The sequence below is a fragment of the Impatiens glandulifera genome, unplaced genomic scaffold (genome assembly GCF_907164915.1).
Source record: "Impatiens glandulifera unplaced genomic scaffold, dImpGla2.1, whole genome shotgun sequence".
Taxonomy (NCBI): Eukaryota; Viridiplantae; Streptophyta; class Magnoliopsida; order Ericales; family Balsaminaceae; genus Impatiens; species Impatiens glandulifera.
Genome location: NW_025919345.1, coordinates 68,733 through 81,327, shown reverse-complemented (window position 1 = coordinate 81,327; position 12,595 = coordinate 68,733). Strand labels below are relative to the sequence as shown.

Sequence of the window (12,595 nt, the reverse complement as noted above, 5' to 3'; positions counted from 1 at the left end):
GTAGTATTTTGGGGTAAATCCAAAGTTTTGATTGAAGTTGCATGAAAATACATTATACTATTATTAGTAAATTTTCACTCTCTATTATAGAAAACGAATACTTCAACAACAATAGAAAACATTAATGGATAAATAATACTATTGAATTCATGCAATTATTCAATTAAATGTGAATCGAGAAGGGTAATTCGCGAAAGGGATAACCCTCGCGAAATGGGAAGGGTAATTCGCGAAATGGGAAGGGCCCTTCGCGATACGGGAAGGTCCCTTTGTGAAACGGGAAGCCCCATCTGAAAAACATAAACAAAACCTTAAACCGATCGAATTAGAATCAAAACGAATGAGAACTAGAACCGAAAGGATCAACAATACAATAAAAACAATAAATGTACCAGTTGACATAGTGCTCGTGCTCGTCGTGCTCATGGTTGTGTTCGTTGAAGATCGCCACTGTATATAGATCGTCGTCGTTTAGAGAGAAGGAGGAGAAGAGCGGGAAGAGAGAGAAGGATAAGAAGAAAAATAAAAAAAAAATGTTGAAGTTATATTAAATAGTAAGGGGTATTTTAGACTTTTTACATTTTCCCTTTCGCGAAACGCGATTGGTCTTCACGTTTCGCGAAGGAGGTATTTTCGTCAAAAAAAATAAAAGTTGTCACCATCGCAATAAAAATTAGGCGGTGACCACGGATGCAAATAAGGCCCTTTTTAGGGTCATTTCATCAAATTTCCAGGATGGAGTGTAGGGATGCAAATGAGCCAAGTGGAGCTCGAACTCAATTTAGTATTTATTAGCTCGACTCGAACTAGAGCTCGAACGAGTTTATAAATTTGAGCTCGAGTTCGAGCTCGACTATTAGCCTACAAGCTCGGCTCGATTCGAAAAGTTTGAACTAAAATTAAATTTTCAAACTCAAGCTCGAGCTCAAACTAAAACTAAAACCAAAATTTATTTTCAAAATAAAAATATCAAATTTTCATACATATTCAACATTTAAAACATGATATTTCAAAATAAAAATATGAAACAATCATAATATTCAAAATTTTAAAAATGATAGTCTAAACTCCAAAAACATCAAATCACCATTACTAATCAATTCTAAAACATAAAATTTCAAATTTAAAATACAAAATATTATAAATTGTTTGAACATTAAATATATTAATATTTTTTTCAATAATATGAAATGTTTAAAGTGAAAAATAATTAATAAAAAAATACATATTAAAAAAATATCTAAAATTTAACTTATACATTAAGAAATATATACTGCCAAAAAATATTAGACATGTTTTATATTAAAAATTATTATATATTTAAATTATTTGGGTGCAAGTATAACAAAAAAAAATTATTAATGTATTTATAGCTAGAATCTATTAATTTTTTTTTATATATTATAATATATTATTAATCTTATAAATTTATTTTTTCTCTCAACATATTATTTATTTATATATATATATATATATATATATATATATATATATATATATATATATATATATATATATAATATATATATATATATATTATCATTTTTTATCCTTTCATATTATATATAAAATATATATTAACATTTTTTACTTTTTATTATATATAATATATATTAACATTTTTTTATCTCTTTCAATATTATATATAATATATTAACCTTTTTTATCTTCTTTAATATTATATAATACTATACATAACATACTAATTATTATATCTTTATCTACGCATTTTTTTTATCATTAATCCAACCCTGATATAAATTAAAAATTATTATATATAACTCAAATATAAATTAAAAATCATTATATATAATAATGTTTCTTATCCGACCTCTAATATAATTTCATCGTTTATATATATATATAATATATATAATAGTGTTTTCTATATTATTCTATAAGTTTTTCTTAATACAAAAGGAAATCAAAGTTATCTATAGAAGAAATAAAAATAGATAGATTTTAATTTACTTGCAAGCCTTGTGAATGAATGAGAAAAATATTGTAGATGAAAGATAATATGAAAAATTGAATCAACCTATTATCAATGAGTGAAAGAAATAATGAAGACATAAAAAGAAGAATAAGATGAAATGGTGAAGAAGAATAAGAAGATAAAAGAAGATGAAATGGTGAAGAAGAAGATGATGAAATGGCGATGAAGAAGAAGAAGAAATTGTGAAGACGGAAGAAAAAGAGACGAAGAATCATGTAGATTGATACACTAGAAATTAGGGTTTTGTTTTAGATAATATAATAATATAGATTAAACCTATTATGTGAGTTTTGAAAAGAGAGAGAAAAGAAAAAATAATATTGTTTTAAATTTTAGTATTAAATAAATAAATAAAAAATTATATTATTTGACTCAAAAAGTCATTGAGCAAACATTATATGAGTTTGAGTTCGGCTCAAATATTAAACGAGCCGACTCGAGCTCGGCTCGAACTCGATCAAAGTCAAGCTCAAGTCGAGCTTTGATCAAGCGGCTCGCGAGTAGCTCACAAGCGACTTGATTCATTTAGAGCCATAGGTGTGTGTAATGAACCTCCAAAATCTTAGATTAAGCATTATTAGAAATAAAATGATCCAATATATATATATATATATATATATATATATATATTATATTTTAAAATGCTATAAATGTTGGGCTAGTTTGATTCAGTTTATTGACGCCAGCTTATTCTCAGGTACGTTTGTTATGATCTCAGCTTATTTAATCATTAATCTTGGGTATGTTTGATACATTTTATACGTCAAACTTATTTATTTTTAATATTTATAATATATTATTTAATAATTAATATTATATATAGATATAATGTTATATATATTTATTAATTTAATTATTAATATTAATAAATAATTTAAATTAAAAAATAATATATATTTGAAAATAAATTATATTAATATAATATTTTTTATAATTTTATTGTTAATATATAATTTTAATTATTAATAAATGACTTAAATTAAAAAATAATATATTTTTAAATAAATTATATGAATATATTAATTTTTATAAATATATAATTTTAAATATATTTAATATAAATATGATATAAAATATATATAAATATATAAAAAAATATTTAATAATATCTTTTTCACATTTCCATACTTCCCTATATGTTTCAATCTTTCAATTGTTAATTTATTTTGGTGCTCTTTCACACTTTTAGTATTATCATTTATTTTGAATTTATCCCAATTATAATAAGTATTTATAAATAATAAATATAAATATATTTAAATATATGTTTTTTATTATAATAATTTTATATAAAAATATTATAAATATATGAAGGAAGGTAGAGAGAAAATTGAGTTTAAACGCAAAAGTGTGTTTGATTGTAATTTTTTGCGTGAGATTATTACGCAAAGTTACTATAACAGCTTATTATGCAGACGCGCAAACGCGACTTATTAACGACGAATCAAACAAGGCCGTTAAATGGATAATATTTTTGAGTTTTGAATATATTGAATAATTTAATAATTTATGAATTGTGTTGAAAGATATTATTGAATAAATCTAAAATAATTATTGATTAAACAATTTTTTAATAGTGGTACGGTTTGAAATTTAAGTTTAAAACTACATCGATTTTAGAAACTTGATTGAATTGATAGTTTATTTGGTTAAATTTTATAATTCGAACATTGTCCTCAACACAATGCTCAAAAATCTTTTTTTAATATTTTTTTGAGAAAGTTATTAATACATCTAATATATATATATATATATATATATATATATATATATATATATATATATATATATATATATATATATATATATATAATAATGCTTAACTTTTAAAGTGTTCGGATTGGCGAGATTAGAAATGTGGTTAATTTGAACATGTATGTGAGAGTAAATCGTTATTTTGGTCGGTTGTAGGTTGACCTGCCCACCCATAAACTTAAAAAATTAAATAAAAAATGTGATATACACAAGTTTTGAACTTCCAACTTCACAATATAAGTTTAACATTTTAACTAATTAGGCTAATACTACATTATATTTTAAATTCAACTTTAAAATTGATGAACTTTAATATAACTTTAACCTTTTAAATAATTAAACTAATAATATTATAAATTCGTTTATATAATTTATTTTATATATATATATATTCATAAATAAATTTATAAAAAGAAATCAACAATTTTCCGTGTGTAATGGTTAAATGTTCATTCTACATAATAAAAATCGAGGATTCGAATCTCACTCGGTAAGAATATGTTGGTTAGTCGACAAAAGTGACTTGGTAAGTAGGTGAAAATAAAATTGTTGTTTGTCAGAAATGAAATGATAAAGCTCGGTAAAAAAGAAATGGTTGGGTAATATAATATGTTGATTGATTGACGAAATTAGTTGCTAAGTATGTGAGGATAAAATTATTATTTTATTTTTAACCGCATAAATGGTTGGGTAATATAATATGTTGATTGATTGACGAAATTAGTTATTAAGCATGTGAGGATAAAATTGTTATTTTATTTTTAACCGTATAAATGGTTGGGTAATATAATATGTTGATTGATTGACGAAATTAGTTATTAAGCATGTGAGGATAAAATTGTTATTTTATTTTTAACCGTATAAATGTACGAAACTTTGTTAGTGAAAATATAATAACTTCTATTTTATAGAATTATTATCATTAAATAACTAAAAAAAATATTGTAATGTTTTTTTTCATACTTCTCTTATTCACATCTTAAGTTCAAATGAAATTAAATTATTAAAGTTTTTAGACTAAAAAGTCTTGACCTAATTCGTTTTAAGAGATAGAGTCAATGAGATATTAATATTGTATTACAACATTTGAAAGAGTGGACACTTATAGAATTTTTATTTGAAACTTAGAAAATGAAGAAATTACGAGAAGTATTCGGTTAAAAAAAATGGAAAGTCTTCTATTACTTAATTGTTTCTGTAGACACTCATTATAATAGTATTCACGATAACCGTTATTTATCTAAGCGTTCAAATATCTCTATGGATTATGGCACACTCTTACAAAAATTTTAGATTGTATGTTTTGTATGGAGGCATCCTCACGTGGATATATGTAAGTCCATTCTGAATTTATTTTTATTATTATTTTAAGTTACAAATATGATATTACACTTTAATTTTTTTAATTTAATACATTTTTATATATATATATATTTTTTATAAGACAAAACTTACATTTATCTATTCTTATTTTATTCATAATTTTCTCGTTATTTTTTTAAGCCTGAAATAGAAATATTATATGGACAAACCTATGTCATTTATGTTCTAGGTAATAAGAGACACGATGGAAAATCAATTATTTATTTAACATTAATATATATATATAGAGAGAGAAAATAGATATTTGGATTGGATTGTGGGTTGACCCGCCATAAACTTAAAACGGTTAAAAATAAAATTAAAAATACTATCTTTATATTTCGAATTTGTAACATAACAAAACAAGTACAACTCTTTAATCAACTAGGCTAACAACATTTTATATTTTAAATTCAACACCAAATTTAATGAACGCGGGACATTTTAACGATATAAGTTCAACTTTTTAACTAACTAATATATATATATATATATATATATATATATATATATATATATATATATATATATATATATATATATATATATATATGAGAAATGATTAGGTGAGGGAATAACGTGGCATAATCTTATTCGCTGAAAAATTCAAATAATTTTTCTCTTTTCTCTCTTTCCTCCCACTTTTAATGAAGGTGATGCCAAGTCATTCCCTCACCAAATTCCCTCACCAAATTCTCTCTCTCTATCACTCCTATATATATATATATATATATATATATATAATGATGCTTAATTTTTAAAGTGTCTGGATTATCGGGTCAAGAGCTGTAGTTAATTTGGATATATATGTGAGAGTAAATGGATACTTGGGTCGGATATGTTTCGAATTTGCAACCTAACAAAAACAAGTACAACTCTTTAACCAACTAGGCTAACAACAATTTATATTTTAAATTCAACACCAAATTTGATGAACGCGGAACATTTTAACCATATAAGTTCAACTTTTTAACTAACTAATCTCTCTCTCTCTATATATATATATAATGATGCTTAATTTTTAAAGTGTCCGGATTATCGGGTCGAGAGTTGTGGTTAATTTGGATATATATGTGAGAGTAAATGGATACTTGAGTCGAATTGTGGGTTGACCCGCCCATAAACTTAAAATGGTTAAAAATAAAATTAAAAATATTATATGTATGTTTCGAACTTGTAACATAACAAAAATAAATACAACCCTTTAACCAAGTGTGATTGGTATGTGATTTGCCGAGATATAATAGGGCGATATCAATTGAAAATGGTTAAACAAATATGAATCAAATATTTGATTGTCCAAAGTGTGAGGTCACAATACTAAATATTAAAAAATATGAATCAAATATTTGATTGATAAAGTGTAAGGTCACGAGATAAGATGTTCATTCGAAAAAAATATGTGAGAAAATAAGTTGTTTTATCGAAGTGAATAAAATGTGGAATGAGAGTATTCTATTTTTTATTTAAATATATTGTTCGTGATTTATTAATAATTTTAAACATTAAATACATATTATTATAGTTTTTTTTTTAATTTACTTTGTTTTTGTTTTTATTTTTATCTGTGTGTATCAAGAAAATTTTCAAGTCATTGTAATGATATATTAGAATTAAGAAAAATGATGTGCATTAGTAGAATAAAAATTTTTAAATGGTCTATTGTTAAATTTTTAATTTTTAAATTTAGATAGAACATTAATAAAAAAAAAAGATGGACATAACTCTAAGTTTGGACATAAAATGTCTATAACTAGCTTACTTCATTGTTTTCCAATTTTTGCTGCAAAAAGGGCGCAAAGATGAAGATTGATGGCAATGAAAGAGAAAGAGAAAGAGAAAGAGAAAGAGAAAGAGACAGATCTATCTTGAAGAGTTCATCATCTAATCTAATCTAATTTAATCATTAGTTAAATCAGCATTATTTTATTCCCAATCTCATCTTCCGCATTACCACCATTTTAGAGAGATCTGATCATGATCATGATCAATCGGCATATTATCTTTCTCGTCCAATCCTTCGCACATTCTACATACATTTCTATTCTAGGGTTATGAACTAAACCTGATTTCCTTGCACAAATGCATGCATAAATAGTTCGTCGTCAATTCATACATGCACAACTGTTCAAATACTGGTTTTGTCAGATTCGTTCAAAGAGAACAAAGAGGAGGCTTCTCTGCTCCTAAATTTTGCCTTTTTCTTCTATAGTTTTGGGGAGGAGGAGGAGGGTTTGCACCGCAATACCAAAATGTTGGTTTTGATCGGGGCGAATGAGAAGTAGTTTAGTAGATACAACTATCAACTATCATGGAAAAGGAATTTGATGCAAAGCTCAGTTTTAATTCTTCCAATGGCGGCAACGAACAGAGATCTAAGAACTTCTCTTTCAGGGCTCCACAAGAGAATTTCACCGTCAATGACTTTGAAATGGGCAAGATCTATGGTGTGGGATCTTATTCCAAGGTTGAGTTACCCGTTTTTTCTTTATATAATTCTGTTTCCTAACATTTCTTCTTGTTGCAATAGAATAGACTTCATTTTCTGATGCACTTTGTCTGATGATTTTTGATTTGTGGCGTTTAGCTACTTGGTTCTAATCTTTCCTAGATTATTAAGATCCATTCTCATTATTATAATGAAGCAGATGATTCCAACCCTTATCTGTTATGATATTTCTGTACAACTTTTCTTCAGACAGTAATCATGTCTATAGGAGAATATAACATTGCTTTAGGCCTTCAATTGACAAGTTTTAGCTACTATTTGAAGAAAGGTTTCATATTAAACTTACCAATCTCCACTAAAAGCCTTTTAAGTTGGTATTAGATTATCTTGTAGGTTGCTTGCTTGCTTGTGAGGGAGGGAGATATCCATTTTACCCTATTTAGATCTCATGCAATTTTATATGAATTTATTCATAGAATTTTTGTTAGCGAGTCACTTTTCGTTTTCAGTAAACTCATTGATTTTGTTTATCCTATGTTTTTGCCAGGTTGTTCGAGCTAAGAAAAAGGACACGGGCAGGGTGTATGCATTAAAAATCATGGACAAAACGTTCATAAATAAAGAAAATAAAGCAGCATATGTGAATTTAGAGCGGATTGTATTAGATCAGTTGGATCATCCTGGGATTGTTAAGCTGTGTTTCACTTTTAAAGATAACTTCTACTTGTGTAAGTTGTCAATATTTCAGTAACAATTTGTTTGCTACATCTTTAAGACACTTTCATCTATTTTGACTTTGCTCAATTTTCATGTCATATATGAAGACATGGCACTTGAGTCCTGTGAAGGTGGAGAACTTTTTGACCAAATAATCAGGGTGAGCAAATATCATGTGTCCAGCAACAATTTCTGTATCCTCTTTTTATTTTCTTCTATTTCTAGTTGATCATTACTATAAATGGACAATCTGCTTAAGGATATATATATAGCTACTAAAATCTTTAACCATAGTGTTATTCTGCGTCTACATCACATGCTTAGTGGGGTGCCTATTTGGAAACACCTTTTGTTTCTGAATCTAGATCCAGATAAGAAACCACCAATGAAAATCTGTGTCTTGTTTTCAAATGTGATCTCATTTGGATACACATCTAGATGAGAGATGAGATATCCACAAACAAACAAAAAAGTGTTTTCAAATGGGGCCATTTTGTCATACTTCAGTTCTCTTTATCTTTGATGCCATTTTACTTAACATACAACATTGTATAAGTGGGATTGGTAATGAAATCTGAATATGAGGATATGCTATTTGACTTCTCATGCTGGAAGTTCTGCTTAGATTTAGTAACTATATATTTTGTTGTGTATGCATTAAATGTTGCATATCATTTCCAATTGCGCAGAAGAGCTGTTTATCAGAGGATGAAGCTCGATTCTATGCAGCAGAAGTTATAGAGGCTCTGGAGTACATACATGGCATGGGAGTGATACATCGAGATATTAAAGTAAACAATTTCCATGGTTAATTTTTTCCACAATCAGACATATTTAAGATGCTTACAGTTTCTATAATGACAGCCAGAGAACCTGCTACTGACTTCAGATGGACATATTAAGATTGTCGATTTTGGTAGTGTGAAGCCCATGGAAAATAGTCGAGTTACAGTCCTCCCAAATGCAGCATCTGGTGAGTGTTGTTATGCATATCTATGAATATCAATCAAAATTGCCATGCAATATGATGACTCCGCTTGGCATGTCCATTATAGATACTTTGGCATTTATGGATTCTAACAAATTTGATCAAATTGGTCTTCTTTACCAGATGACAAGGCTTGCACCTTTGTTGGCACAGCTGCTTATGTGCCACCTGAAGTTCTAAATTCTTCTCCAGCAACTTTTGGGTAAAGAACTCTTTTCCAAGATATCTACGTACCTTGCTAATGTGGCTGAGACATTAGTCCCTGATCCGCCCCATTATCATCCATAATTTTAGCACAAAATTCCCTGTATATAGATAGTCAGAGTTTAAAAATATATTTCCTCGGGATAAGGATTCACACTCCTTTTTATATTGATAACAGAAATGATCTTTGGGCACTGGGGTGCACTATTTACCAGATGCTTTCAGGAACTTCACCCTTCAAGGATGAAAGCGAATGGCTTATTTATGACAGAATTGTTAAAAGAGATATCAGATTCCCTGATTGCTTCTCAAATGAAGCGAGGGATCTTATAGACCAGTTGCTGCATATGGATCCCAGAAAAAGAGCAGGTGATAATCGAGATGGTTATGCTTCTCTCAAGCAACATCCCTTCTTTCGTGGAATTGACTGGAAAAATCTAAGGACTCAAACCCCTCCAAAGCTAGCTACAGAGAAACATGTGCACTTCTTTTGCTTCACCTTCTTCCAATTAAGCTAACTTTAATTAAGATTTGTTAATCTTGATTATTGTTCTAATTCCTTCCATTACTTAACTCACTCTCTCTATTTACTAGTCTCATTCAAGTGACGGTGAAGATGGTCAAACGGCTTGGAATCCATCACATGTTGGTGATGGTTCGAGCAAGCAGGTTGAAGGAGGTGGAGGAGGCTCTGCATCACCTTCTGAGTACAGCAATTTAACTCGGCTTGCTTCAATTGACTCATTTGATTCAAAATGGTAACTATTTATCATCTTTCAGATCTCTATTTACTATCGTTCTCTCAAATTTATATGTTGATTGAATAATAACTCCCTGGCAAAACACCTACAACTTTATTTTTATCTATAAATCATCAAAGTTTTGTTCTTTTATCATTTTTGGATTCTGCAAAGTGGTATATCTCAATTGGAAAGATGCCTTAGTCATTAAATTTGGTATAACAAAAAAATTGTACTCAAATAACAGTTAATAATACATGTATCTGCAATTGTTTATTGCAAATAGACTGAAAATAGCACAACATAGAGGAACTGTGTTGTAACCTACAATTATCTTACTGTCTCTCTTTTTTTCTCTGGATATTACCCTTTTACTGTGGTTATGATCAATTGAAATTTCACTCTACTTGTTACTATTTTTGTCATTTCTGGTGTGAATGAATTTTCAGCTTTTCTACAAAGTTTTTTAGATTACAGTATCTGAACAATATCGAATTTTGTAAATTTTATTACTTTGATTAACAGGCAACAGTTCTTAGAACCTGGGGAATCGGTTCTCATGATCTCATCGGTGAAGAAACTTCAGAAACTAACGAACAAGAAAGTGCAACTTATCCTTACTAATAAGCCAAAGTTAATCTATGTCGATCCTACAAAATTTGTGGCTAAAGGGGATATACTCTGGTCTGACAATCCTACTGAGCTTAATATCCAAGTCACGTCTACTTCACATTTCAAGATCTTCACTGTAAGTTCCCTTCCAGCCTCTCTCATGCCCACCAGATTTCTACTTTTCTCCTCTTCTTTTTTTTCAGGACCATTGGGTTCAAATAAATGAAATGGAAAAGGAAATGTGGTAGGAAAATGAAAGAAAAATAATTGTCTTGTATATGTATCTGGTTTAGATGGATTGTTTCTTATATAAAAATGTTGAGACCAACTCAAAGTGACTTGATGGTTGAGTTGTTCAATAAACAAGGTCGAAGGGGGGCCTATCTGATCCAGATGACAAGCCACCAATAAATTGAATTTGTGCTTGGCGAAGTTTTGTTTTCAAATATGATCTCATACGGATCTACATAGTTAGAGATCCTCTACAACCATTAACATTTGAAAGGTTTTTAAAAGTTTCATGGAAAAACAACAATTTTCTTGTGCTTTTACTTGAAAAATATTACAAAATTTCACTTTTCATTCTTTTTTGCTCGACTAAATGGACTTCATTGTATATTTAAACTACATGAATGCATGTCTAAAGATTTACCATTGTTCTTCTTCCATTACAAACACAGCCGAAGAGGGTTTTATCATTTGAGGACACAAAGCAGAGAGCTTCTCAATGGAAGCAGGCTATAGAGGCTGTTCAAAATAGGTGAAGCGTATATCCTGTTAATGAAGTTATGCATTCTTTTTTTATGCAACATTCTTGTAGAGGAACAAGTCAAAAAGTTCATGCAGTTATTGGTGGAAAGAGATTAATTATTTTTTGCGGAAACAAGCCTTCGCAGTACAGTCCTAAGACACGAGATTGTGGTCTTGACTCCAACTATTGTATACAACCGTTAAGAATCACAGCTCTTGTATTTGAATCTAAACATGTTTGAAGGCAAAGTGGGAAAGTATGATACATCATGGATGCAAGCAAAACAGTTTTATTTTATGGCAAGTTCTCAGTTTTGACTATGTAGTAGAAAATGTGAACCATGGCATAGTAATCACCAATGAATTTTTGAATATATATATCCTTATAAGTTTGGCATGAAAGATGTGATTGGCCGAGATGCATAGAAAATTGTGCAAATTTCAAAAGTTTAGATACACTCCTATTATGGAATGAAATCTAACAAAACCATATTCATATGAAATGGTGTAAATTAACCCAAACAATTTTTGTTAATTTTTCTAATGAGGACTCTTATCTTTCCACAAACTTTTATTAAACTTTTAATATTTCCTTAAGTTTTGTATGATAAGTAACAAATCTGACCAAAATCTCGACTTGAATCCGGACACTTATCATATATATATATATATTAGTTAGTTAAAAATTTGAATTTATATTGTTAAGAATGTCCCGTGTTAATCAAATTTGGTGTTAAATTTAAAATATAAAGTCTTATTAGCCCAGTTGATTAAATAATTGTACTTATTTTGTTATGTTGCAAGTCAAAACATACATATAACATTTTTAATATTATTTTTAACAGTTTTAAGTTTATGAGAGAAGGACAACCCACAATCTGACCTAAGTTTCTATTACTCTCACATATATATACAAATTAAACACAACTCTCGAACTGGCAATTTGAACACTTTGAAAATTACGCATCATTAAATATATAAAGTATTCTGATCAACGGGCACTAATTTGGATGGAAAACTGT

At 28.3% G+C, this 12,595-nt stretch overlaps 1 protein-coding gene across 1 annotated transcript; it reads left to right on the top strand.

Moving 5' to 3' along the window:
• Window positions 1-7,376: 7,376 nt before the first annotated feature.
• LOC124917828 (3-phosphoinositide-dependent protein kinase 2-like) lies at window positions 7,377-11,894 on the top strand. Its single transcript, XM_047458127.1, has 10 exons — window positions 7,377-7,580; window positions 8,110-8,290; window positions 8,387-8,439; window positions 8,969-9,070; window positions 9,144-9,252; window positions 9,391-9,469; window positions 9,650-9,950; window positions 10,066-10,229; window positions 10,737-10,959; window positions 11,504-11,894. The coding sequence occupies exons 1-10, from the start codon at window positions 7,425-7,427 to the stop codon at window positions 11,585-11,587; spliced, it is 1,452 nt and encodes a 483-aa protein (XP_047314083.1). The 5' UTR covers window positions 7,377-7,424; the 3' UTR covers window positions 11,588-11,894.
• The last annotated feature ends 701 nt before the right edge of the window (window positions 11,895-12,595 follow it).